The sequence below is a fragment of the Fusarium flagelliforme genome (assembly GCF_020744385.1).
Source record: "Fusarium flagelliforme strain FIESC 12 MPI-CAGE-AA-0113 chromosome Unknown B0J16scaffold_2, whole genome shotgun sequence".
Taxonomy (NCBI): Eukaryota; Fungi; Ascomycota; class Sordariomycetes; order Hypocreales; family Nectriaceae; genus Fusarium; species Fusarium flagelliforme.
In genome coordinates, this window is record NW_025763504.1 from 3,618,581 (window position 1) to 3,642,535 (window position 23,955).

A 23,955-nucleotide genomic window follows, 5' to 3' on the forward strand; every position below is an offset into this window, starting at 1 on the left:
ACCGGGAAAATGGTCAAAGCCACGACGTTTGTCATTCAGTTCTATGTTGTTCTACCGGCTACAGAAACAAAGTTACGCTCAAAATTCAGCTGTCTTTGTTTTTTGCTGTGCTTGGAAAGAAAACAAGGGGTTGTGAAAAACAATCTTAAAGTACAAATACAGTGCGCTACGGCGTTTTGAGTAGGTACCAAGACCCCCTGAAGACCCTTCTAGACACATCCCCCTGTGACTATCCACACTGTGGCGATACCGAACGGGATCCGATTACTGTCCCGTCCGCCGCATCTTGACTAAGGCGCTTCAGGCTTCCATTCTCTCCTCGCCTCGTAATCGCTCTTCAGAATCTCAAAGCCAACGAAACGCCTGAAAACCCACCCTTTGCCGCCGTCGCTCCTTCGCACCTTATCGCATAATCTCTCGCCAAATAGATTGCCTCTCCTTTTGTGTTGTTTTTTCTCCGACTTCCTTTCCTCTTGGTCTTCACAGTTCTTGTTTTCTTTTCTCTCCCCTACGACATCGCGTTTATTTTACTCGGTAATCGGTTCTCGGGAGGCAGCCCGACGATAGCCCATCATGTCCGGACGATACGAACGAGTAAGTTGCGACTCGACATGTTGAGGGAATACAAAAATACTGACCGGCCTCAGGTTAACGCCCAAGACGAGGAAGACTTCCATAACAATAACAACCACTTATCATCTTCGGTCCCCCGCTCGCCACCGCCCTCATTTCACTCCCGAGCCCCCTCTCCCAGCCGTCAAGTCGATTCCACCCTCGCCGATGCCTTTGACGATGACGACGATAGCGACGATGAAGTTGATGACCGTAGGCGGTTGATGCGACAAAACTCGACACCGTCGTTCGACAATGCCAATGCGACGCAAACCCCTGCTCAACCGGCTGCTCCGGCACCAGTGCCGTCTGCATCAAGGTCAACAAGAGTTGTAGGAGGCGGCTCTGGATCGGATGGTGTTTTTGCCAACCTGTCTGCGCGTCCAGAGAGAGGCAACAGTGATCCCGAGAAGGACGAGCTACCACCAGTATGTCGCTCATGGTCATGGAATTGCGTTTGTGTATACTAACAGTTATCAGTCCTACGAACAAGCCGCCGCCGATGCTGCTCCTCCATACTGGGAGACAACAATCCTCGCCCCCGGCATGGGCGGACCCGACGAAGTTTACATCGACGGCATGCCAGTCGGATCCTTCTTCTCATTCGTCTGGAACGGCATGATCTCAACATCCTTCCAACTTGTCGGTTTCCTTCTCACATATCTCCTGCACTCCACGCACGCCGCCAAAAACGGTTCCCGCGCAGGTCTCGGCATTACCCTGATCCAATACGGCTTCTACATGAAGGGCGTCTCCGAAGACGAACCCCCAGCGATGAGTGGCCCCGACGGCTACGCCGCCCCACCAGACCCAAATTCGCACAACTTTAAGCAAGGCGACGTTACGGATGAAGACTTAGGCACTATCAGCGGAGGCGAGTGGCTAGGGTACGTGCTCATGGTGGTCGGTTGGTTCCTTCTTATCAAGAGCGTTGCCGAGTTCCTGCGAGCACGTCGTCACGAGCAGCTCGTCCTGCAGAGCCCTGATCGCGGCCTGGGCGTCCCGATTATTGCCGAGGGCGAGTCCTCTGCGCGGGTAGTTTAAGAATATGGGAGAGGAATTCTTCATGTACAACAACGCAACATACCACATCATGCAAGCGCATCAGTCGAGAGACGTAAGCGTTTCTCTTATTTGTTCTTCTGTTCGGGCGTTTCTTCTTGGGTGGAATGAATGGGATGGACGGGAGGGATATCTGGGTTCCTACTACAAGCTTTTTGTTTGGCGCGTCACACGCAGTTTCATACGTCTATATGTCTAAAAACATTTGATCTTGATCTCTCTTTTGATCTCTGGTTGTGAATATGGTGGTGTCTTTGGTCGTATCAAGTATCTGAGTTATTTACACAGATGCTGAACCCTTGCTCTTTCAAGGACAGTCTTGGACAAGATCAACCTCCTTAGAAAACCCCCTCTTGAAATAAATAACTCTAATATCCCCTGTTGACCTAACTAAAGCCCCTGTTGACTTAGCCGCTGTGGTTCACTTTGTGGGGTTACCCGTCGCCGATCCCCGGATTACGGAACGGCCCCGCACAAGCTTGCGGCAGCTCGGCTCCCACCATGATGATAGCATTACAACCTTCTGTCATTAGCTACGGCTCACTCCTTCCTTATGACAATATCTCCGACCTGGAACAAACATCACCTTACCACCTTCCTACCCATCACTCTTACCCTCCGCCATCGTGGCTATCATCAGGAAACCCCTCTCTTTTCTTCCAAGCTGCTTCAGACAGGCATCTGCTCGACTTACACAGCAGCGACGACTACTTAATATCAACATGGCTTGGACATGCAGTGGCGATACAAACTCGGCGTTGATCGAGAATATGTGGAAGAATGGACTTATCACTGATGCGCGAGTAAAGGAGGCATTTCTCAAGGTACAGCCCCCTTCTTTTGTATCGAGGTATATGCTAACAGTTCAGGTTGACCGGGCACACTACGCTCCAGCAGCACCATACGAAGACTCCCCCCAGCCCATCGGCCACGCAGCTACCATATCCGCACCACACATGCACGCCTCCGCCATCGAACACGTCCTTAGTTATCTCCTGCCATCCTCGACATCACCCTCGCCACGGATTCTCGATATTGGTTCTGGCTCGGGGTATTTAACGCATGTCATGGCTGAACTTGTCGGCGAGAAGGGCCTTGTCGTAGGATTGGAACATATAAGGCAGCTGAAAGAGCTAGGCGAGAACAATATGGCAAAAAGCGAGCAAGGAAGACGGTTCTTGGAGAGTGGGAAGGTGAGGTTCCGGTTTGGTGATGGGAGAAAGGGATGGGTCGAAGAACCGAGGGAGGGTGAACAACATGAAGGACAGGGGTGGGATGTCATCCATGTCGGGGCTTCGGCGGTGGAGATTCATCCTGAGTTGATTGAGCAGTTGAAGGCTCCTGGATGGTAAGCTTATCGACTCACGTGTGAGTGTTAGTACTGACAAGGGGCAGTATGTTTATACCCGTTGATGATGACAAGATGGGATATAACCAACACGTGTGGAGAATTGAGAAGGATGGCAATGGGGAGGTCACCAAGAAGCAGTTATTTGGCGTGAGATATGTCCCGTTGACTGAGGCGCCGAAGTAGGTAGACTCCCTGGTATGATACCCTCATTCACTGGTCTTGTTTACACCCTGGAACAGACTTGAGCAATGATAACAGTATTTTATTTGGTCCAAAGCAACTAGCTGTCTAAGTTAACAAATCCGTTCATCCATTAAATCATAAATTATATCCATCCCAAACTCCAAAGCAGTATGCAAGCGAACGTCCGTGTTTGATATCCAGCAAATCCCTTCCCAATCCTATATCAAGCATACTCCAAAGATGACAGCGGCGATAGCTGATAGTATAGTCGGTGCAAGAAGTTTGGGGCTGTCGCTCGCAAGATCCGGTGCTGCATTCGATCCCTTTCCGGACGACCCAGACCCGGACGACGACCCATTGTGACTGCCTCCTCCATTGTTGCCGTTACATCCTCCCGATGGGCAAGGCTTCCCAGTCGAGTTTCCAGCAGGTGTCGTAACAGGAATCGGAATAACAGTCGTACATCCCTCAGGTGGACAAATGACACTTGTGGCAACCACCTGGGTCTGTGTAGGTGTAGGAACAGGAGTCTTAACGCCATCACAAACGTTGCAGGGCGGCACAACAGGCGGGATAGTTCCGTTCCTCGCCTTGAAACCACCTCCACTCCCCGAAGAGAGCTGATACAAGCTCAGTACACCTTCTCCACCACATTTTCCACCATCAGTGCAAGGTGCATTGCAGCGTGCCTCATCGACGAGTTCGAAGGAAGCGGAAGCACCGCCTGCGTCGCAGAGACAGGAGTCAGAGCCAATAGCGATGAGCGTTGCTGTGTAGGAGCAGGACTTGAGGCATTCTGGTGCGGTGAAGGGTGCTTTTATAGGACTGGGGGTAAAGGGTGGTGCAGATGCTGTTGAGATGCAGCCGATATATTGGTACGGCGAGGGGAGGGCGGTTGTTAGGAGGAAGAGGTTGAGGAAGATGAGTAGAAGCATCTTGGCGGTTATAAGTTTTGTTTTCAAAGAGTTCTGTTGTGGTTCGGAGAAGATGAGTTTGTGAGTGAAGGTGTTGATGATGAAGTTAGCCAAGGATAGGGGTCTTATATATCTTGCTGATACCCAGCCATTCGTTAATTAGCTATGAGGCTCTAGTGAATAATAGCACTATCTGATGTCCAGCATTTGACTTTCTCGGGAATAGTAGATCTAGATTTGCTTAGCTCTGGGGTCTTCGTTCCAAGCGGCGGCAGTTGAGGTTAGTGTAGTGGCGGGTATTTCTATAGTGGTGTCTTAGCCACCCCGTTAACACCACGTCGAGGAATGGATCACGGCTACCAGAAGCTGGACTGACTTTCGTCATACAATCAATTATCTGAAGTAAATAGTCCAATTGGATGTCAAATATGACTTTTTTTATATTTAATATCGTAACAATACACCGATCCCAAAGTAATAAATGAGTGTCGTGAAGTGTTCCATCTGGAAGCATAACACCAAATCCAGCCACCCGAAATATTCCACATTCCAATCTTCAACAGCTCGTCCCGTGTCTCACGCCTCCCGCTGCAGAAGCCATACTAGACAGCCACTCTTAATCTCCAACCACGCTTACCAGCCTCTACTTACAATCCGGCGTAACAGTAGGGCTGACAAACTCTGTCCCGCATCCCTCTGGACAATCCCCTCCACACGGAAACGCGGTGGTCACAGTAGCCGCTGTTGCAGGACATCCACATACGGAACTCACCGTCGACAGGCTCAAGCACATAGGCCTGATACAGTCTGAGCAGATAGTTTCTGTCTCTGTAACGGTTGGGCAGACGGTGATGGTAGAAATGGGCGTGAGCTTCGTAGACCCGTACGAAGATGCGTAGACATACGACGTATCGCAGCCACCGGGACACTCAGACTGGGAGCAGGGGAAGGAGGTTGAGACAGTTGGGACACGCGTTGGGCAGTCCTTTTGGTTCAGGGAGATGGTGGAGTAGTTGAGGCAGGGGAGGGTTACGCAGGTTGAGCAAACCTCTGCAGTGGATGTAACAGTTGGGCAGGGCTTTGTGGTGGTATGGTGAGACTTTTTCTTTGAGATAGCAGGAGAGCTGAGGGTGTCAGTCATGGTCTATCAAGAAGGGTCGAGGTCATACATGAGGAGGAGGGTTGTGAGGATAGTAGAAGACAGCATATTGATGGACACTTGGTAATACGTTGTATGTTGCAAGAGTATAGATGTTAAGACAGTTGAGTTAAACACTCTGATGATACCAACTTTGCTCTCGAATCTCTCTCTATGTGGAAGACTCAGTCATCTATATAGCATTATAGATAGTCACAAATGTGTGTCTCACCGAGCATTCTCAGCTTCCATCACACCTCGTCAGCCCAGGCCCCAATACGAGATATCACAACAAATGTTCCGACGATCGATCAACCCACAAACCAAACAGAATCTGTCACTCGCAAACTAGGAATGGAGATGATGCAACTACAGCACGTGGATTGGGCCGACCCTGAAGATCACCGGATGAAGCTATGGCCATTGGGGAAATACGAGGTGCTATGATGCATGCTGAGCCTTGGCTGAAGGGGATTTATGAGGTTCTATATTTGGCCGTTGGAATTTGGACACGAATGTTGGGTTTGTTTCTCGAGATACTGTTTGGAAGGCCTCTGTGATACGTTTGGTGCATATCGAGATCCTGTTGTTGGGGCTGAGGATGTCATCAGCCCTGTGCAACACCTTCAGGTCAAGAAGCTGGCTTGGCATTCCGTGCTTCATGACAGGAAATATGGGTACCAAGATATGCGCATAGCGATCTTTCTTTTTGTTAACAGTCTATAACCCAGCAGTGGGTGTCGGAAGAATTGTACTCTAAGGCTTCGCCAAAGTAAAGTAGTCAAAGCGCCAGTCTAAGCTCACATAAGGTGACTAAATTCCTTCCTCTCTTATGCTCTCGCCGGCCAACATTCCTAAAGCTTTTGGGTTGATCAGATAACAAGTCCCATCCCATCACTTCTCCTACTGTTTTCTCTCTCCTTCTTCCACTTACTCACAATCCCCTTCATGACTTCATCGAGATCTTCATCCTCAAGACCCAACTCCTTCATCGCAAAATCCCCCCTCTTGGGCCACTCAGCATCCAGCGCACCTAACACAAACACAATCTTCTCCAACGCATGAGGATCATACTTGACAGCCATCTTATCAACCTGCTCCTTTAGGAACTCGTCCGAGTTGACATGCTCCTTCTCCCACACTGCCCCTGTGGCTTTTTCTAGCGCTTCCACTACTTCGAGTTGCGTCTTGCAGAAGCTTTGTACGTAGAGGAGTCGGTTGGCGGTGGTGGAGGGATGTTTGAGGACTGCGACGAGGGACTCGGCGACGCGGGAAAGAGTGGATGCTGAGGCAGGAACGTCGCCCTTGTCAAGAATTACAGCGCTGTTGGTGCTTAGATCGGTGTGTAGAAGACCATCGCGGATACCATAGTCAAAGAAATGCCCACACACGATAGACGTCCATGAGAAGCCAGAATACTCCTTCGTAAGCTCAATAGCTTTGTTTCTCACTTCATCCTTATCTCTGTACAGCTTAAGCAGCTTCTTGCTCTGCTCGCTCTGTGCATCACAGCTTCCAAAGTCCGCAGGGATAAACCGCTTTACGCCAGCCTTTGCAGAAGCTTCAGCGAGGCGCAAATGCTGATCGACGACATTTGTCAATGGGAATGAAGAAATAACGACATCTTGACCCTTCAGGGCAGGAACTAGAGCGTCAATGGCGAAGTCATCTGGGATGGTGACGATATTGATGGACTCAGCGTGCGCAGGAGTCGACTTCGAGGATTGGCGCTTGGCGACGGAGACTTCGAATGAGTTTGAGGCCACAAGACCTTCGAGGAGGACTGAGCCCAGAGTACCGTTTGCACCAACAAGGAGGACTTTCTTGAAAGACATGATGACGTTTATTGGTGTGTAAAGTTTGGTGTTGGGGAGAGAAGGTGCAAGGTAGGTAGGTAGATACTTACCTAGTTATGACACCGCGGGGGGTAATGTGGGGTAGATATCGCGATGTAACAGCTACAGCTCTTTCCTCCTTTCAGCGAAAAGAGTATGAGACATCGGAGGTCTACTCCGATGCAGGAAGCCGGATTGTTAGTCCGATAAGCGACCGCGGATACCTTCCGCGTTTGCGTTGTACAACGGAAGCGAGTATCCTCTCACCATGCAACACATTACTCATTATGGTCAACACAAATTACTCTTTTAGGTATTGGTACTACATGAACACTTGCTCCGTGTCCGAAGCCTTTCGCACAACTTATCCACCCGGCTCCGGCTCTTAGCGCGATATCTCCGGCCGCGAGACCGCGAGCTCCACAAGGGTCCGACGTCCGGTCGTCAGGGTGTCAGAAGAATTGGCCGCTGGAAGCATGAGAGACGAAATACTTTGATCATCTTATGCCAGCTTAGGCTAGTAGTTAGGCTACTTTATTTATGTAGCCTAAGCCTTGGAGGATAATTCTTCTGACACCCTGGGTACCTAGCTGGTGTAAGTTCAACCATGTCTGTAACCGAAAATGCATGACGACTGTGTGTACAATTCTGAGACGAAAGTTCTCTTTCGAGTGAAAGATACTCGGAATCGTTATCTAATAGCCTATCCAAGAGTTTATCAATGCATCGTGATTCGTCAATCCTAGCCAAGGTGCCTTCTCATACGTTGTTGCAGAGCTCGCTTACATCGGTGAGGTTTTCGTAACAGTAGCATTATGAAGTTGCACTTGCAACAGTGAATCGGTGTCACGTAGAACATTGCCAATGGCTATAAAATGACGAGCTCATCCTCTCTTTGAGTTCATCAATCCAACTCAACCAATTCATCTCAACGACAAAGATGGCAGAGAACAAAGAAATCGTCCTCATCACTGGTGGAAACACTGGTATCGGCTTCGAGACTGTCAAAGCCCTCTTTCGCTCCTCAAAGACCTACCACATCCTTCTCGGCTCGCGCGATACTGGTAAGGGAGACAAAGCAGTCGCCGAACTAGAGGAGGAGTTTCCAAACGCCAAGAGCAGCGTCGACGTCGTCCAGATTGACATCGTCGAGGACCAAGGGATTAGCCATCTCTTCGAGACTGTCAAGTCCAAGTTTGGCAGGATTGACATTCTGATCAACAATGCTGGTACGTTCGCTTGGCATCAAAGCTCCTGGGCTGTGTTGACTGTTGTTAGGCGCCAACTTCGAATCGTTCCGCGAAAATGATGGCGCAGACCCTTCCACCGCTCGTCTCCTCTTCAACAGAACCTACAACGTCAACGTAGCCAGCACTCAGGTCTTCACAGCCACATTCATCCCTCTCCTCCTATCCTCCCCATCCCCACGCATCATCTTCCTAACCTCAGGCCTCTCAACACTCCACGGGGCGCACGATTCATTCCTGATGAAACTCTCAGGGTCCATCCCGAAAGGCTGGCCAAAGTCGGGGATCCCGACGGCCGTAGCTTACCGCTCCGCTAAAACGGCCCTTAACATGGTGATGCTGTCCTGGTACCACTTGCTTAAGGACGAAGGGGTCAGAGTGTGGTCCGTCAGTCCGGGCTTTCTTGCGACGGGGCTGGGAGGAAACCCTGAGCTGCTGAAAAAGGCCGGCGCGGGGGATCCGAAGACGGGGGGGGATCTTATTCTGAAGGTTGTTGAGGGGGAGAAGGATGCGGATGTGGGAAAGGTCGTTGGTCAGAATGGACTTCAGGAGTGGTAGTCTTGATTTGACATGCTGAGCGTGTTGTGTTATTCAGCGCAAACTTGACTCGAGATGAGATGAAAGCTCGAGCTTTCGCGAATCGCAATAACACTTTTGACCAATTGAAATGATTTAGCTACATGTCAACATTGACGTGGAGACTCCAATAGCAGCGACAGCGCAATTAGCAAAGCCACATTGATGATGTACGTACATGCCTCGACCAGCTCAAACAACGATCCGAGCGTTCAACTATTGGCAAAGCACGTGAATTTTAGATCCAAGCGTCACAAAGAAATGAGACAAAATTTGTAAAAGCGAATGAAAATTATGCAGTGGTGAGAGTACGTCACAGCTTGGGCAGCCCTGAAGTTTTTGTTCGCTGGTGGTTGGATGTTTGATCTGGGATGGTCCATGTAAGCGGGCAGTAGGTGACGATAGATGGGATGTCATGACAAGTCTGTATGCTGTCCAAAAGAAAGCATGAGAAGAGCACACGACCAAAGACCCTAGTAGTACATGTGATAAGAATCAAGGTCGACCGGATAGACTAGATACGTTGGGAAAGCTGAGAATAGAAATACTTGACTGCATCAAGTTGGAGGTGGTGGCTTGCTTTTTGCGTGGATAGGTGATTACGAGAGACAGGGACGGGTAACTCTGACACTGTGATGCGACAGCCAAAGCAGAGGGATGATACAGTGTGAGTTTGGTAAATGGTCCCTGGAAACCTCGGCAGAGACAACCCTTGACCCGCCAAGTGACGTCGGCAGTGCTCGAGCGTATGCGTGTCTAAACACTCGACTCCAAAGGAGACGCGTCTCCACAGCCCGCCATTTCATTGTTCTGTCTGACATGGATGCTATGCTCCGACTACGGGGGGGAATACAAAGACCCAATATTAGTGATGCAATATACAAAAAAGAAAGACTCTAGACTCTGTATCACCAACAGTATGGATCTTAATGCATAAGAGATACAAATCTAGAATTGAGAATGGACCCCCTGCCAAGTAAAATAGGCGGCCGTTAACTAAAAAAGACCAGACGGGATGGATTGATTGATTGATTGATTGACACAGCCACTGGTCTGAGCTGACGTTGGGTTTTCGCCCTCGCAGCAATTAATTAGACTAGACTATTATTCTTTGCTGTACATATGTAAATCAAAATGCAAGGCTGATCCTTCTTACTTTTCTGGTCCAGTCCCTTCTTAAATGCCAAGATCTTCTCTTTTTTCGTCTCTCTCATTCAGCTCATCCCATGCCACGTCGTCTTGGATTAACATCTTCAAGTGTCGTCGCCCCTCTTATAAGTTCTCAGTCGTCCCGTCAGCCCAACCCACGTAACCGACTCCAGATACCTAACACCTTGGCTCGGTTCTGATTGATACCCCAGCTTTCTCTTTTCTCTTTATTTTATTCTTTATTCTCCTCTCTCATCCTGTCAGCACCTTGTCTATTTTTACATCATAAGAATATCAGGGTGGAACTGTCGGGCGACTCGCTTGTTTATTACTCCAACCTCCCCCATACTACTTCTCCTCTCCTTCCCCCACTCTCTCCGATCCTCAACTGTCAACCTCGAACTTAACTTATTTTGTCAAAGTTTCAAGAGATGGAGGCTAAATCTCTTACTGCCCTTAATACCTTGGCAGGTAATCCGCCTCAATACCCTATCAACCCAGCTCAAGAGAGACAAGATCCCTTGGTTCTCTATATCTCACGAGTCCCTGGTACTCGAGGTAAGACAGCCCCCAAATCCCCCACCGGGTCTGACACTAACGCTTTGGACCAGATGTTATCCTCTCCCCGTTTAAACCTCAATTAAAAAACGTCACCGCCGAAGATGTCGCCAGTTGTCTTTACTACGTCCACTATGAAGCACCTTCGCTAGAACGAGCCGGTGGCGCGCCACCCGCACGGGATGAAGGCCACCGATCCTCCAGTGACGAGAGCTCTTCAGCGAGGAATATCAAGCGAAAGCCTGTTCCTGGTGGCGCAAGACCTTTGACGCCTCCAGCTGATCTTCTTCCTATACCAAGTGAAGAACAACTTTCCGTGCCAGATCCTATCCGAAAGCGCGGCCTATCCGTTAATTCCACATTCGATCCTCGACAACAAACGTCCACACGATATATCCACGAACCCGAAGAGCAGAGTCCCGTCCTCCCTCCTCGACCAACAAATGTCCCCCGAATCCAAACTCCTGAATCAATCTCTCGCGGCTCAGGCTCAATAAGTCGAAAGCCAGTGGGTCCTCGAACATTGCCAAGTGATGCGCCTGGGTCGGAGAACCAGCATCCTCTTCCGCAAGTCCCAAAGCCGTACCCAACAGCTGCGGACTTTGAGCGCATGCTTCCAACAGAGCGAAAACGCACAAACCGAAAGAGCAACAGCCGGTCTCCCTCTCCGCGTAAGAGCTACGAGGGAAAGCAGCCTTTTACGTTAGCTCTTATACGCCGTGACCCAAGCACAGGAAACCAGTGGAACGTCGGGCATATTTCGTCCTTCCAGACAGAAGCACCACCGCCCGAACAAGAGGATGTGAACCCGCTATTCGCCCCTGTACCCCCCGTTGCACAACCGCTAAACTCTGCAAACCCTCCCATCAACGTCTCAATCGAGACATTGGGATATGGCAAGTTCCGTGGTATGCCTACGCGACGAAGCTTCGATGCAGGACCAGGCGAGGATACTACACAGCCAAAGGTCGGTGGTGTTGTCTTGTCAAGACAGATCGCGATGACTTATGCGAAGAGTTGGACGACGAATTGGCGTGAGATGCTACAGGACGGTGCTGGACGGGGTCATGGGCGACAGGGTAGTGTCGGGTCGGTCGATTCTGTCGATGCGTCATCACCAGTTGAACCTACGATATCGATGAACCCAGGACCAGGTTTAAGACCTAGGGGATATATCTTCACGAGTCCTTGGAACGGTCGGTGCGAGTTCCGCACGGGTGCTGCTGGGCGAAGTCTGCGATGTTATCACATTCTGCACGACAATACAAACAACCCTCTGGCCGATATCAGCCAAGGTCAAGTTCCCATTGGTGGTGGTGGTATGGCCATGAGCGAACTCCGGTTCAACCTCCCGACTGCAGAACTCTTCAAGTCACCAGAAGTTCGTGAAGAAGTCAAGACCCAGCTTCAGGGACACTTCAACAAGCTTCTCCGTCGAGACGAGAAGCCTGACGACGGCATGGTTTCGCCGTTCGATCTTAACCTGGGCAAAGAGAAAGCCGGCGGTGGTAATCGTGGCAAGAGAGCCAAGTTGGGCAAACTCATCATCTATCCTGATGGATTGAAGATGTTGGATTTGTTGGTATCTGCGAACATGGGTCTATGGTGGCAAGTGTGGGAGAAAAGTTTCTAAGCTCGCGTTCTCACGAGGTGATCTCAGAGACGATTGCATTTTTTGGAGTTTTTTGCTTTCTTTTGTTGCAATATTAGGGAGGTAGTTTACATGTTAAACCTTGGTAGAGCTGTATATAGCCGCAAGGACTGAGACGACGTAACGACACGGAAATGGAAATACCAGGCGTACCAATTAGATAGCTGATATATACAAAAGGGAAATAATCACATGAACCGAAAATATGTCCAATAATGACTCACACCTTCATCATCTAGAATGATGATGCAGAGTTGGATTGACATTGATCACGTGCATAGTCACGTGTGTAGCTCCAACCAATCAGATGCCCAGAGTTGTAATCCCGCTGAGCAACTTTCGTAGCCGAACACATCCATCACGTCAAATCCTCGCCTCCCGCCCCGACCAATTGACCCTCCCCGGAGTCTCAATTGAACCTCTTCTCCCCTCTCCGCCAAAAACGTCTCGGTTCCACCTCGAACGTCCTCCTCGAGTCTATTCACAATGGCCCACGCCGCCATGATCGCGCGACGACAGCTCGTCTCGAGCACCCGAGCTCCCACCACCAGCATCATTGGCCTTGTCCAGCAGCAGCAGCGAGGCTATGCGACGCCTCACGGTCCTCCTCCTGCCAACTTCCGAACGAGCAAGCGTGTGCAGTGGACGTGGGATCATGATAGCACCCTGGACCGCATGGGAAAGTTTTTCCTTATGACGGAGATGGCGAGGGGCATGTATGTTCTGCTTGAGCAGTACTTCCGACCACCGTATGTCATAACAATCAAGTTCTGCGAGAAGATACAGTGCTGACGAGGGATACAGTTACACTATTTACTACCCCTTCGAGAAGGTATGCGAAACAGCGACGACGACATATCGATGCCCGAATATATAAACTGACACACTCAGGGCCCTATCTCCCCTCGATTCCGTGGCGAGCACGCCCTCCGACGATACCCCTCTGGCGAAGAGCGATGCATTGCTTGCAAACTTTGCGAGGCTGTACGATAACTCGTATACAACAACACGGTCAACTCGCTGACATAGAACAGGTCTGCCCCGCCCAGGCCATTACCATCGAGGCCGAGGAGCGAGCTGATGGATCCCGCCGAACCACCAAGTACGATATCGACATGACCAAGTGCATTTACTGCGGTTTCTGCCAGGAGTCTTGCCCCGTCGACGCCATCGTTGAGTCCCCCAACGCCGAGTACGCTACCGAGACCCGAGAGGAGCTTCTATACAACAAGGGTGCGTACATCATCTACTCTGGACTACCCGCCTGGATATATGTGAACAAGACTAACACCATCGTAGAGAAACTTCTCTCCAACGGAGACAAGTGGGAGCCTGAGCTCGCAGCCGTCATCCGCGCCGACTCGCCATACCGATAAACCAGCAGTGACTAAAAAGGGAAAGGGAGATGTCGATTGGAATGGAATGCATAGTTTTTATTTGTTTTTTACTTGGTTTTGTTGCCCTCGGGTCGTTTGAAACGTCACTGTTGTAGGAACATGGACTTCTTTTTTTGGTGATAAAACGGGCGGCTAAGGTCTATGGGAACGGCTGGGAGCGAGATGAGGTGTACATAATCTAGACGTCCAGAAAAATGCCCCTTTGTCACTCAATTTTGGTGTTTTGGTGTGATGCTGACGAGATGGGTAATTCGGTACAGGGCGGATACAAACATGGTGTTGGTACAAAGTCATTTCTTGGTGTTTCTCATTAATGGGTGAGTCAGGGATTATCCTCGACTTCAAATTATATACATTAAACTAAAAAAACACAGCATCGTCCATCGTCATTATCTAGTAGGGGCACTTCTTCACCTCAGGGGTGGTATCAGCAGCCTGGAGAGCAACCTCAGTCAATCCAGAGGCAACCTGCTTCATCCACATGTGGTACTGCTTCTGATCAGGGTAGAAGGGGCACGCCGCTGAACCGCTCTCCTCACCAAACTCAATAGTGTAGCTTTGCAGCTTGCTCTTACCACAAGCCTTACCGTAGTATCGAGCAAGCGCGTAGTCAGTGCTGGCTCCAGCGGTAGGGTACAGACCAACAGCTTCTTGGACAGTGTACTTGGAAGTTCCAGCGTTCTCCATGACCTTCTTCATGCGGTTACCCAGCTTGAGCTGGCCGGAGAGATCAGCCTTGGTGATGTACTCCTTGTACTTGGTCTTGGCCGTCTCAGCCTCGCCGAGAACACCACGGCGGCCATCGTACTTCTTGTTGGAGAAGTTCTCGGCCTTGTTGGTGGTCTGCGCATCGTCGTCACCCCAGGCATACAGCATGTAACCGCCGAAGGAGTGCAGATCGACGAACCAGCTCAGACTCTTGTACTTGTCCATAGTCCAGACAACGTTCTTGGTCTCAGGCTCAGAGTTAGGACCAGTGCCTTGGAAGACCTCGCTCTTGGGGTCTGTGGAGGCGACAGAGCTCAAGTCGATGGTGTCGCTGAACGCCTTCTTGTAGTTGAACAGGAAGTCGTAGTTGCGGTTGATGTCAATACCCACGGCGTCAGGGTTACCCTTTGAGCTCTTGGGGTTACGGTTCTTGCGCCAGCACGAGTTGGTCTTTTGATCGTACTTGACACCGTCGGGGTTGATGTTGGGAAGAATGACAATACCCGCGTCGAGAGCCTTGCGGACTTCGGCAGCAGTGTATGTGGTCTTGCCATACTTGAGGCCCTTGCCCGCCTTGCGAGCGTGCAGGAGATCAGAGAGCCAGTAGACGACGTTATCGGGTCCACCACGCTCACGAGCGTGCGCACCACTAATGATGAAGAACTTAGGGTTCTTTCCAATCTTTACACCAACGGTCTTGAAGCCCTCGTAGGTCGCGTGAGGAGGATGAATGAGCTCGACCTCCTTGAACTGCTTGGCGAGACCCTTGAGCGCAGAGTTAACCTCGGAAGGAGTCAGGATGGACTTGAGGTTGCGGTCTGAAGTGGAGAGACCCTTGGGTGCGATCTTGCCCTTGTTGAAGCGGTCGCCTGTGCCGATGGGGAAGTCTGGCTCGGGACGAGCTTGACGGGCAGACAGGCCGTAGTTGCGCTTCGAGTGGGGGACTGAATCGGAGGGAATCAGGCATGCCGAAGCAGAGAGCGCGTAGGCGAGGAGACCGAACTTCATGATGGGCAATTGGACAAGAGCGAAGGCAGATGAAGAGAGCGAGCAGTTGTGCAATAATCCGGGGAGGACACGAGCCTCTATATTTAAGCTCAAGAGTGATGATGACCTTGTCCTTCCCATTGGCAATCCATCCTCCAACGCATTGTCTGTACAACACAAACCAATGGCAGCTTCCAAGACATCAGACGAGCCGGTAGAATAATCAACATCTCCTTCCTATCTCAGCCATGCACTCCGTCAAGAAACAAAGTTCCCATGGGACGTATCATGGCAGATGGACATTCAGAGTCAAAGCTCGACACGCTTCAAGTTAAGCCCGGGGAGGTAGACTGGAAGCGGTAGGTGAAGCGATAGATAACCATTCAACAAGGGCTACTGATTGGATAGCGGCAAGGAACGTTTGGAAAGCTTGGCGAGAAGGGAGGGGGCGAGTGAGATCTCCATGTGCACGATTATCTTTATTTTAACCTGATATAGTGAGGAAATAGACAGGGGATGTTTCTAGGCAAAAGAGAGACGTCTGAGTTATGCCGGCCGGTAGTCGGTGCTTATTGGGGGAAATAGACGCTTGGTTTGGCCGATGGGCCGGTTCAGGCCTCCAGGGTAAGGCGATTGTGATGGATGAAATGGGGTCGTTTTTGGGTTACATTACCAGCTTATCTTTCTAGATTTGTCAATTGAATATTAATGATTAAATTGAATTTCAATGCATGATCTACTTTTTAATTGAGCTTCCATGTCAGCTGAAGCAGTAGACATTCCCGCACTTACAAGTCTGGTCCTTCATTTCCCCAGACTCTTGAAACTCAGAACCAATGAGGTCAAGTTCGATTATGCTGACTAGACTGCAACCAGCATTTAACCATTAAACACCAACTGCCATTCCTTTCATACCAAGTAAACATCACTCTTCGGTATAATGACTCCAAATATTGATTTCACGATGCCTCTCTTATATCCGACATCCTCGGCCTTATCACCCAATCATATTCCCTCTATCGCTGACGTATGCGATCTCGCTCTCAAAAGCCGGAGCACTCCCCCGGACATGTATCACGTGATACCTCCAAACCGAGCTTAGCTTAGCACAATTTGGCTCCATCGGAAACAGAACCAGTTCAACCCGAGCAGTAACGAGAAATTTATCATCACCCTCATCATCAACCTGACTCCACCACCACCAGCTCAATCGCAATCCTCCTCTCTTCTCCTCCGAAAATCACAGCAAAAATGTTCCGATCCGCCGTTCTCCGATCCCTCCGCGTCGCCGCCCGACCGGCCACCATCCGCTCTTTCGCTCCCGTGGCGCCCCGCGTCGCTTCCGCCGCCGTTCCCAAGATCCAGAGCTTCCAGGCCGTGCGGTTCTACAGCGCTGGCGGTGCGCTCAACAAGGAGGAGGTCGAGGGCCGAATTATGAGCTTGTTGCAGGGCTTTGATAAGGTGAGCTTGATCAATTGGGGGAGATATCTAGCTTGAGATAGCTCCCTCCAGATATGTATAGAGCAAGAAAGACTAACGTCATTTAAAGGTCAACGATGTCTCCAACGTACGTCCTCGAAAGAAAAGATACCCCGGTTTATCTTTTGTCTAATTAATTGAATAGATCAAGTCCTCCGCTCACTTCGCCAACGACCTCGGTCTCGACTCTCTTGACACCGTCGAGGTCGTCATGGCCATCGAGGAGGAATTCAGCATTGAGATCCCCGACAAGGATGCCGACTCTATCCACTCCGGTATATCTATCCGCTACACTCCGGACCCTCAAGCATGATACTGACCCTGTGAATAGTCAACCAGGCTGTTGAGTACATCCTGAACCAGCCCGACGCCAACTAAACGGTTTAATCTCCCATATACCACCCACCACCACCTCCCCCGTCCCCTCTTTTCTGTTCCTTCTCCCCATCTTTGTACAATTACTTCCAACTCTCATGATAAACCCCCCAGGAAAGAAGAGGAATTCGGGGGCGATGGTGGTGGAAGGAGGAGATAAAGAGAACAAAATTCCGCCAATATAACGCAATCCAATTCTTCTTTTAATCTCGGCGCACCATGAGAAAGGGCTATTTATATTTACAGAAGGAGGGGTGAGGAGAGAGCTACAGAGAGGAAGTGAGTTACGAATAAAAGAATCTTGGCGACAAGTGTGGTCGGCATGAAATGCATACTTCGTCTGCCCGTGCTTTGTGCTGTTCACAAGCTGTGACAATTGGTCCTGTTTGCATATTGTGAAAGAGTGGATGGTAGGATATATGAGGACTTCGGTGTGTTTACACGCACTCGGTTGAAGATGGACGGGTAGGCGGTTGAATCTCTACTACTGTGACTTTACCTTGTACTATTGTATAGAAACGCCCTATTCTCTCTATTTTTGCAGCCTGGAAGGCTATCGTGAGGACATCGACAACGCTTATATCCTTCACACCCTCCATACTACATGGATAAGACACCACGAAGACACCGATACGACAGCACAAAGTCATGAACTTCACTAATAAAACAACCGTTAAATCGTGCCAACCGGCGGTGAACATATGTTCATTATGCTCCTATCCTTACTATTTTCCCTCAAGCAATATCTAACGAAAGTCAAGTCTCAAGGCCTCTCCATTTGCGATTGTTTTTGTAGTTCCCATTCCTTTCCCAAAACACCAAGCCCAGTAGCAGGTCCCTAAGCGAGAAGCAAGACGTGCCAAGACTCAGAAGAAGAGCAAGGTCAAAATCTCATTCCAGTAGAAGAAAACTACGTTCATATTGTAGTCAACATCTTAAAGAGCGAAATGCCCACTTCTCATCCAGAGACCGCTTGTGTGAGCAATTGAACCGAACCTCCCAATTATCAAGCAAACATAGTAAGAAAATGTCAAAACTCCTGGCCGTGTATCCTATATCCGTTTTTGATCTTGGCCATTAAAAAACCGCCATGCATACTTGTCATTTTTTTTGTCTTCCCTCAAATGCCAAATGATTCGTCCGGTAGGTTCACTGTATGTAAAGGAGTTACCTGGCCGGTGACATGCAATGGCGATATGCAGTTATGTGTCGTAGCGAATGTCGTGTTTTTTGTATCCCGTCATGGCTCGTCAACTCATCACCTCCACCTCAATTTTTGTCTATCAGATTTCAGCTGACCCAACTCCGTCGCTTTGGCTTATAAAACTGGAAACAGTGATTCAAAGAACACGCTGCCCTGCCCGCCTTACAGCTGAGTCGTTTATCGGCCGCTGACAGGAACGCCCTTGTTTCCGTTGGTGGAGGACTTGCCGGCAACAGAAGCATAGCTGCCCCAGACGTTCATGCTGGCGAGACCGGCTGCTTGTCTCTTGGGAGACTTGACTGATGAATCGCCGTCGTCCTCCATGCCCTCCATGTGGAACATTTCGTCGTCCTCGTTGATGGGGGTGGTAAAGCGGTTGTTCATCGATGAGCTGATGCTGCCGCTAGACACATGGCGCTCAATCCGCTCACGTTCCCTGCCGATCGGGCTAATGGGGCTAATGGCGCTAGCGGTGTTACCAGCCCGGGCGGTTGCGGGGTGAAGAAGAGGGCTGGAGTTGTTGGTAGGTTCATCAATACGGCTTCGCTGAAGCTGCTGAGAAAGCATAGACATGCCGTCGCTGCCTGATCGCAAAGAAGATGGACGGTTGAAACCGTTGGTGCCTCCCATTTCTTGCGACAGAACAGAGTTTCGGAGTGGGCTGCCCACATGGCCGAAAGCAGAGGCGCCTCGAAGTGATCGGGAGGTTTCCTCCTCCTCTTTCTGTCGCTGGAACATGGGACCCCATCGGCTGGGGCTAGTTCCGATGGGACTGCCATACTTGCTCAGACCGTCGCCATCACCGTCAGCGCGCATGGAACCACGTCGGGCCTTTTCAACGGGTGTAAGGAGGTCCTGCAGGTTTTCGGGAACATAGTTCTCGGGAAGGTTATCGTCGTCGTCGCCAAAGGCAAAACCAGGCTCCCAGTCTCGATCAACAGACGTCTTAGGCATGCTGGAACTGAGCATACGGGGCTTGGTGTAGCGGGACGAGTGCATAGTTCGCCTGCCAAAGTATTCTTCCCCGGTGGCTTGATGAGAGTTAGGTGGGCTTCTATCCAGAGGGGCCAGGAGGTGATCCGACGAACCGAAAGCTGAGGTATGTAACAGTTTGAGAGTCTCAGAAGTGCGCGAATCCTTGGCGTTACTGAGCGAAGGAGTAGGCGATTCGATGCCAAATTGGTTGGGCACGGACGAGGGCCATGGACCGCCAGGGAAGCGGGCGGCATTCGAGATGCCATTGGAATCGAATGAGGCGGGGAGAGGAGCGTCTAGAACAGAAAGACCTTTGTTGTTAATAGGAGAAAGTCCCATGCCAAAGCGCAAGGACTCTTCGTCTCGGGGAGAACCGTAGTTGGACCCAGTATAGGACATGTCGATAGTGGGGAGGCCATTCTCGAGGCTCGGCTGGCGACCCAGACTATGTGGCTCTTGTTCGTCGTAGGGATACGCGCCAGTGTACGAAGGGACGTCAGCGCGGTAGAGCGAAGTGGTAAGGGCGCTGGTGGAGGATTGATTGTTGCTTGCGGAGGTGGGGTTGGAGCGACCAGCGAGAGTGGAAGTATTGCCTATTGTGACGCCATTCTTTCCGTAGTTGATTCGTCGGCCATCGGGAAGAATATGAATGTTTGCACATTTGGGACCGAATTTGCAGTTTCCCTGCGTTTTTAGACACAATTGTCAGCGTTATTGACGCATTAGAGCCATTGCGACGTGCAGAGCGAGAGGGGCTGGGGCTGCATGCGGGCAGGGAAGATCGAATCATGATATGGCGCACTCACCTTTGCGAAGTATTTGCAGACGTTCTCGGCGGCATTGCTCAAATCGTGACTGAAGGGACAAGCATTTCCGGCTTGACAAGCACCTTGACGGAAGAACTTGCAAGGAACGTGAGATGTGTCTATTCAAAACAAGTCGTGTCAGTAGGGACAACAGTATGGTATGGCATGGCGGGGAAAGATCGGGTCGTGTGCAACATGCAACCAAGCAAATATGTCATAACATGACATTGACATTAACATGATATAAACGTACTCGGAGGGCTTCGAGGACCGTCGAAGCGGGGAGCTGCAGCGGAAGACAGAGGAGTGTTTGCCTGCGAGCCGCCGTTGGCAACGCTGAGGCTACCGCTTCTTGCGTGGCGGTATTCAGGCATGATTAATCGCTGGGTTTGTCGAGTTGACTTTTGGGTGAAAGCAAAGCGAAGCGAAGCAATTCGCAGGGCGAAGTCGGGGAGCGGGCCGAGGAGGAGTTAAGTAGGTCGTTTAGTGGAGGAAAAGGAAACAAAAGTAAAGGTAAAAAGATAGAATCGGGAATCCCAAGCCAAGTAAAGTTGGAAGCCGAGACAAGAGTACCTAGCCAAGTTGAATGAAGCCCAGCGGCGGAGTGGGCGGCAAAGGAGGGCCCGTAGTGGGTGAAAGCGGGCGAGAGCGGCCGAAGTGGGCGTTCACTGTAGCGTCCAGATACCCAGGCGATGGTTCTCCAAGGTCCAGTAGAGGAGAGCCAGATGCGATAACTGGCAGAGGCGTTTGTTTTGACTTTTGGTTATGATTGATCCAGGTATCTTTCAAGACACCTCGAATCAGACCTGAATTGTTATGATATGTTCTTGTTCTGGCGAGAGCAACGAATGACGGATATGGAGGGGTGCCCGGGAGTGACCTTGCCCACCAGCAAAATAACTGTGAACAACCTTGTACCTCTCGGGGTATGTCGCCGTGCCTGATGGTGCAACCGGCGGCGGCGACGGTAGGTTTACAAATCCCACTACCGGTTCAGGGGCTCGAATCGTTTTGCGTTAAGATTGCGCGGTCCAAAAATGGTGGCGCAAAAAATATATTTGATATTGCAAATGTAATTGAAAAGAGTTGAAGACGAGGAGTTGGCTCGCCTTTCAATGGTGAGAGAGAAGAGGCAGACAGACAGCTGGCAGGGCACTGGCAAGGATGGGGAGACAAGTTTACCCCGTGCTTTCCTGTTTGGTAAATGTACCTGGCCAGGCTTGCATCGAATAGAGATCAGCTTGAATGACCCCCGGTAATAGCTAATAGGTAGGTACTGTGTGTAAGCCAAGCCCCAGATGCAGTACTTCCACTCTTCTATATTCGGTAGTCTTCCAGATAAATGGTGCTGATATGAGAATATAGTCCGGACGGCAGACTTATGTGATGGCAATAAAGTGGCGGATATCTCGGGATGCTGTTTTTGGTGTAAGTCAGACCAAGCCTTATGCTATATTGGTATCTCAGGTGACCGATATCAGTCGCCGATAAACAACACAAGAAGAATGAAGATGAAGATGAAGACAGGATGAAAGAGCCATCACATATAATACAGTAATTAACAGGCTCTCAAGTGGGAAAGGCGTGCCCTTTTAATCTAGTCCCATGGCTGCTTACATACTGTACCTAGGACCGTGTCTTGTGGCCTGGGGACTGAACTGTATGGATGGTCCTAGTCTTAGGCAGAAGATTCATCCCAACGTGACTTATTATCGGACCCGAAACGAAACTTCAACCTCTTTCGTGTGTCTGGGTGTATGTAAGATACCCGACTTCAAGTACACAGACACCATGGAGCGGGAAAGGCTGAGGGTGGGATAACAAAGTCTGTCTCTCAACTTTACAGCGATAATCTGAAACATCACTGCCCCTCTTGTCCCTCTTCCTGTTTCCAAAGATCCAGTCCTCCGCGGAACGACGCGAACCGGAAGTCTAGGCAAGGGCCCAGCCGCAGCCTTCTTCCACATCGTCTCAAGCCTCAATCCATGAACCTGGAACATCGCCCATCTGATTTGCAAAGCTTACGAACTAGACATATTAAACTTTGAGGTTATTTAATATTCCTTTGATGGTGGCTTTGCTATCTTCCCCATTCGCTGCGAGGCTTCTTCCTAAAAGAGATGTCTGGATGACAAGCGATTGAGGAATCAGGCCATGGCAGGGTCACACATGCAGTCCAAGGTGTTGAATAACTTGTTATAATGCATGATTGAGTGATCTTTGGGTTGCATTCGTGCGGGTATGGGGCATCATGCTAGTATCATAGATCTCATCTGTGCTGGTCTGGATTTTGTTATAGTTGACTGTCCTGTATAAGCGAACATCGTTCTCTAGCAGGGGTATCTAGAGACTTCATTCCAGTAGAGAGACACGGAGCGGTACCGACTTTGCAAAAAACAATCAACTGTAAAGAAGCAACATTTGAAGCTCGTGTCTAGTCTAGAGCTATGCCATTGCCACCGATATGTATCAACAAACAACACTCATCACACCCTCTCAACACATACCGAATTTATAATATCGACATGCCAAAACTACCCAGTCTTGGCAAACACAAACACGCTGAAAGAAGAGATGCCGCTCGTATATCACCATCAAGGGTCCTCGAAGATCGTAGGTCGCCACCCGCCGATTTATTGCCATGCCCACCATCAACAGGACCCCTACAACATCCAAGAGCCGAACGGATATCCAGGGTTCCGATCTTGCATTGCCTCTTGATCTAAGGGTGATAATTTCGCGAGAATGACGAGTGAAGAAACATCCTTGCTGGAATTTTTGTTCTAAGCGCCCTGTTGAGCAGGATATCTATGCATCATTCATTGTTGTTGTCGTCGCGAGATGTTTTACATGTAGATAGAGACTACTGTACATATGTACACACAGCTGCAGAGGGATATCCCTGTATGTCTGACATACATACACAGGCAAGCCACCAACCGTCCACCGTCACCTTTACATCAAGGTAATCGAAGCCTATCCCCAACTCGGCCGACTAGACCCTCTTCCCTCGTGTCCATGTGCGCCCCCAGGATGGGGGGTCGTGTACTGTACCAGGGTCAGGGTCTGTGAATGTCAATCACTTGGCGTCATTGCTCAGCCCGAGGACTAACGTTAGTCGAGGCAGTCTCGATTTGGACAGCGACGCTTGCGCAGCTTGCCGTGCTGATTGATACACATAAACATGACATGAGGATTGAAAATGCACTTATATCCCTTCTCGGTCGACCGAGTATCAAGTAAATGACTGCTGTTGTGCAACAGCTGTACAAGAAGGGACACAGCGCCTGGATTCGTGTGACTCGGGAAGAGGAAATATCTCCGTGTTGAGACCGTCGGTCATCTATTGTACTGCAACTCTATACTTTGTGGACTTACTGGATCTTGTCTCCCTTTCTCTTCCTGGTAATGGTAGGGTACCACAGAAAAGTCACTGACGACATCAACAACCCCTGCTCTGTAGTACAGTACAAATGCGAGGATGCAAATGTGATGTGAGCCAAAAAGAGTCAACATGTTTAGAGAGTTACACACAACTCCAATTACAGCCCGGTCTATCATCTCAGCTGCATGTATGTATTTCCTGCAGAGTGCGTGCATCAGAATGCATCTGCTATCTGGTAGTGGAAACTCAATCACTGATGGCTAGCGCGCTAGTGATTCCTTCCAGCGGAAGAGGTCCCCTGACAAACGCCCATCATCAGTGCAACTTACAGAGGCAGAGAGCCCGCGGGGGATAGGAATAGGC

At 50.1% G+C, this 23,955-nt stretch overlaps 11 protein-coding genes across 11 annotated transcripts; 6 read left to right on the forward strand and 5 right to left on the reverse strand.

Moving 5' to 3' along the window:
- Positions 1-355: 355 nt before the first annotated feature.
- B0J16DRAFT_67240 (uncharacterized protein) lies at positions 356-2,026 on the forward strand. The gene is made up of 3 exons (XM_046134264.1): positions 356-594; positions 648-1,040; positions 1,093-2,026. The coding sequence occupies exons 1-3, from the start codon at positions 574-576 to the stop codon at positions 1,654-1,656; spliced, it is 978 nt and encodes a 325-aa protein (XP_045986843.1). The 5' UTR covers positions 356-573; the 3' UTR covers positions 1,657-2,026.
- Positions 2,027-3,317, forward strand: B0J16DRAFT_67230 (protein-L-isoaspartate O-methyltransferase). The gene is made up of 3 exons (XM_046134263.1): positions 2,027-2,498; positions 2,544-3,022; positions 3,070-3,317. Exons 1-3 carry the CDS (start codon positions 2,397-2,399, stop codon positions 3,206-3,208), a joined length of 720 nt encoding a protein of 239 aa, XP_045986844.1. The 5' UTR covers positions 2,027-2,396; the 3' UTR covers positions 3,209-3,317.
- Positions 3,318-3,379: 62 nt separating this feature from the next.
- Positions 3,380-4,208, reverse strand: B0J16DRAFT_411582 (uncharacterized protein). The gene has a single exon (XM_046133253.1). The coding sequence runs from the start codon at positions 4,141-4,143 to the stop codon at positions 3,427-3,429; it is 717 nt and encodes a 238-aa protein (XP_045986845.1). The 5' UTR covers positions 4,144-4,208; the 3' UTR covers positions 3,380-3,426.
- Positions 4,209-4,697: 489 nt separating this feature from the next.
- B0J16DRAFT_67297 (uncharacterized protein) lies at positions 4,698-5,352 on the reverse strand. Its single transcript, XM_046134266.1, has one exon. The coding sequence runs from the start codon at positions 5,261-5,263 to the stop codon at positions 4,766-4,768; it is 498 nt and encodes a 165-aa protein (XP_045986846.1). The 5' UTR covers positions 5,264-5,352; the 3' UTR covers positions 4,698-4,765.
- A 430-nt stretch (positions 5,353-5,782) lies between these two features.
- Positions 5,783-7,241, reverse strand: B0J16DRAFT_333981 (uncharacterized protein). The gene has a single exon (XM_046126918.1). It carries the CDS (start codon positions 7,093-7,095, stop codon positions 6,133-6,135), a length of 963 nt encoding a protein of 320 aa, XP_045986847.1. The 5' UTR covers positions 7,096-7,241; the 3' UTR covers positions 5,783-6,132.
- A 410-nt stretch (positions 7,242-7,651) lies between these two features.
- Positions 7,652-8,900, forward strand: B0J16DRAFT_361247 (uncharacterized protein; the record flags this gene model as incomplete). The annotated part of the gene is made up of 2 exons (XM_046129741.1): positions 7,652-8,324; positions 8,374-8,900. Exons 1-2 carry the CDS (start codon positions 8,036-8,038, stop codon positions 8,898-8,900), a joined length of 816 nt encoding a protein of 271 aa, XP_045986848.1. The 5' UTR covers positions 7,652-8,035.
- A 1,258-nt stretch (positions 8,901-10,158) lies between these two features.
- Positions 10,159-12,504, forward strand: B0J16DRAFT_67305 (uncharacterized protein). Its single transcript, XM_046134267.1, has 2 exons — positions 10,159-10,625; positions 10,679-12,504. The coding sequence occupies exons 1-2, from the start codon at positions 10,499-10,501 to the stop codon at positions 12,256-12,258; spliced, it is 1,707 nt and encodes a 568-aa protein (XP_045986849.1). The 5' UTR covers positions 10,159-10,498; the 3' UTR covers positions 12,259-12,504.
- A 1-nt stretch (position 12,505) lies between these two features.
- On the forward strand, positions 12,506-13,859 carry B0J16DRAFT_67317 (NADH-ubiquinone oxidoreductase 23 kDa subunit mitochondrial precursor). The gene is made up of 5 exons (XM_046134268.1): positions 12,506-13,025; positions 13,081-13,108; positions 13,168-13,260; positions 13,311-13,509; positions 13,576-13,859. The coding sequence occupies exons 1-5, from the start codon at positions 12,763-12,765 to the stop codon at positions 13,650-13,652; spliced, it is 660 nt and encodes a 219-aa protein (XP_045986850.1). The 5' UTR covers positions 12,506-12,762; the 3' UTR covers positions 13,653-13,859.
- A 182-nt stretch (positions 13,860-14,041) lies between these two features.
- B0J16DRAFT_333989 (uncharacterized protein) lies at positions 14,042-15,983 on the reverse strand. The gene has a single exon (XM_046126919.1). It carries the CDS (start codon positions 15,507-15,509, stop codon positions 14,067-14,069), a length of 1,443 nt encoding a protein of 480 aa, XP_045986851.1. The 5' UTR covers positions 15,510-15,983; the 3' UTR covers positions 14,042-14,066.
- A 168-nt stretch (positions 15,984-16,151) lies between these two features.
- Positions 16,152-17,442, forward strand: B0J16DRAFT_67402 (acyl carrier protein-like protein). The gene is made up of 4 exons (XM_046134269.1): positions 16,152-16,829; positions 16,918-16,935; positions 16,993-17,122; positions 17,179-17,442. The coding sequence occupies exons 1-4, from the start codon at positions 16,620-16,622 to the stop codon at positions 17,223-17,225; spliced, it is 405 nt and encodes a 134-aa protein (XP_045986852.1). The 5' UTR covers positions 16,152-16,619; the 3' UTR covers positions 17,226-17,442.
- A 740-nt stretch (positions 17,443-18,182) lies between these two features.
- B0J16DRAFT_394994 (uncharacterized protein) lies at positions 18,183-20,581 on the reverse strand (the record flags this gene model as incomplete). Its single annotated transcript, XM_046132172.1, has 3 exons — positions 18,183-20,085; positions 20,208-20,326; positions 20,461-20,581. 3 exons carry the CDS (start codon positions 20,579-20,581, stop codon positions 18,604-18,606), a joined length of 1,722 nt encoding a protein of 573 aa, XP_045986853.1. The 3' UTR covers positions 18,183-18,603.
- Positions 20,582-23,955: the final 3,374 nt, after the last annotated feature.

Excerpts from the sequence above, each read along its gene's own strand:
- B0J16DRAFT_67240 (XM_046134264.1), top strand. The coding sequence starts at position 574 with ATGTCCGGACGATACGAACGA. Across the intron at positions 595-647 it reads TGTCCGGACGATACGAACGA|GTTAACGCCCAAGACGAGGA; the intron begins GTAAGTTGCGAC and ends GACCGGCCTCAG. Across the intron at positions 1,041-1,092 it reads AGAAGGACGAGCTACCACCA|TCCTACGAACAAGCCGCCGC; the intron begins GTATGTCGCTCA and ends AACAGTTATCAG.
- B0J16DRAFT_67230 (XM_046134263.1), top strand. The coding sequence starts at position 2,397 with ATGGCTTGGACATGCAGTGGCGATACAAACTCGGCGTTGATCGAGAAT. Across the intron at positions 2,499-2,543 it reads TAAAGGAGGCATTTCTCAAG|GTTGACCGGGCACACTACGC; the intron begins GTACAGCCCCCT and ends CTAACAGTTCAG. Across the intron at positions 3,023-3,069 it reads CAGTTGAAGGCTCCTGGATG|TATGTTTATACCCGTTGATG; the intron begins GTAAGCTTATCG and ends GACAAGGGGCAG.
- B0J16DRAFT_411582 (XM_046133253.1), bottom strand. The coding sequence starts at position 4,143 with ATGCTTCTACTCATCTTCCTCAACCTCTTCCTCCTAACAACCGCCCTC.
- B0J16DRAFT_67297 (XM_046134266.1), bottom strand. The coding sequence starts at position 5,263 with ATGACTGACACCCTCAGCTCTCCTGCTATCTCAAAGAAAAAGTCTCAC.
- B0J16DRAFT_333981 (XM_046126918.1), bottom strand. The coding sequence starts at position 7,095 with ATGTCTTTCAAGAAAGTCCTCCTTGTTGGTGCAAACGGTACTCTGGGC.
- B0J16DRAFT_67305 (XM_046134267.1), top strand. The coding sequence starts at position 10,499 with ATGGAGGCTAAATCTCTTACTGCCCTTAATACCTTGGCAGGTAATCCG. Across the intron at positions 10,626-10,678 it reads ACGAGTCCCTGGTACTCGAG|ATGTTATCCTCTCCCCGTTT; the intron begins GTAAGACAGCCC and ends GCTTTGGACCAG.
- B0J16DRAFT_67317 (XM_046134268.1), top strand. The coding sequence starts at position 12,763 with ATGGCCCACGCCGCCATGATCGCGCGACGACAGCTCGTCTCGAGCACC. Across the intron at positions 13,026-13,080 it reads GAGCAGTACTTCCGACCACC|TTACACTATTTACTACCCCT; the intron begins GTATGTCATAAC and ends CGAGGGATACAG. Across the intron at positions 13,510-13,575 it reads GGAGCTTCTATACAACAAGG|AGAAACTTCTCTCCAACGGA; the intron begins GTGCGTACATCA and ends ACACCATCGTAG.
- B0J16DRAFT_333989 (XM_046126919.1), bottom strand. The coding sequence starts at position 15,509 with ATGGGAAGGACAAGGTCATCATCACTCTTGAGCTTAAATATAGAGGCT.
- B0J16DRAFT_67402 (XM_046134269.1), top strand. The coding sequence starts at position 16,620 with ATGTTCCGATCCGCCGTTCTCCGATCCCTCCGCGTCGCCGCCCGACCG. Across the intron at positions 17,123-17,178 it reads TGCCGACTCTATCCACTCCG|TCAACCAGGCTGTTGAGTAC; the intron begins GTATATCTATCC and ends CCCTGTGAATAG.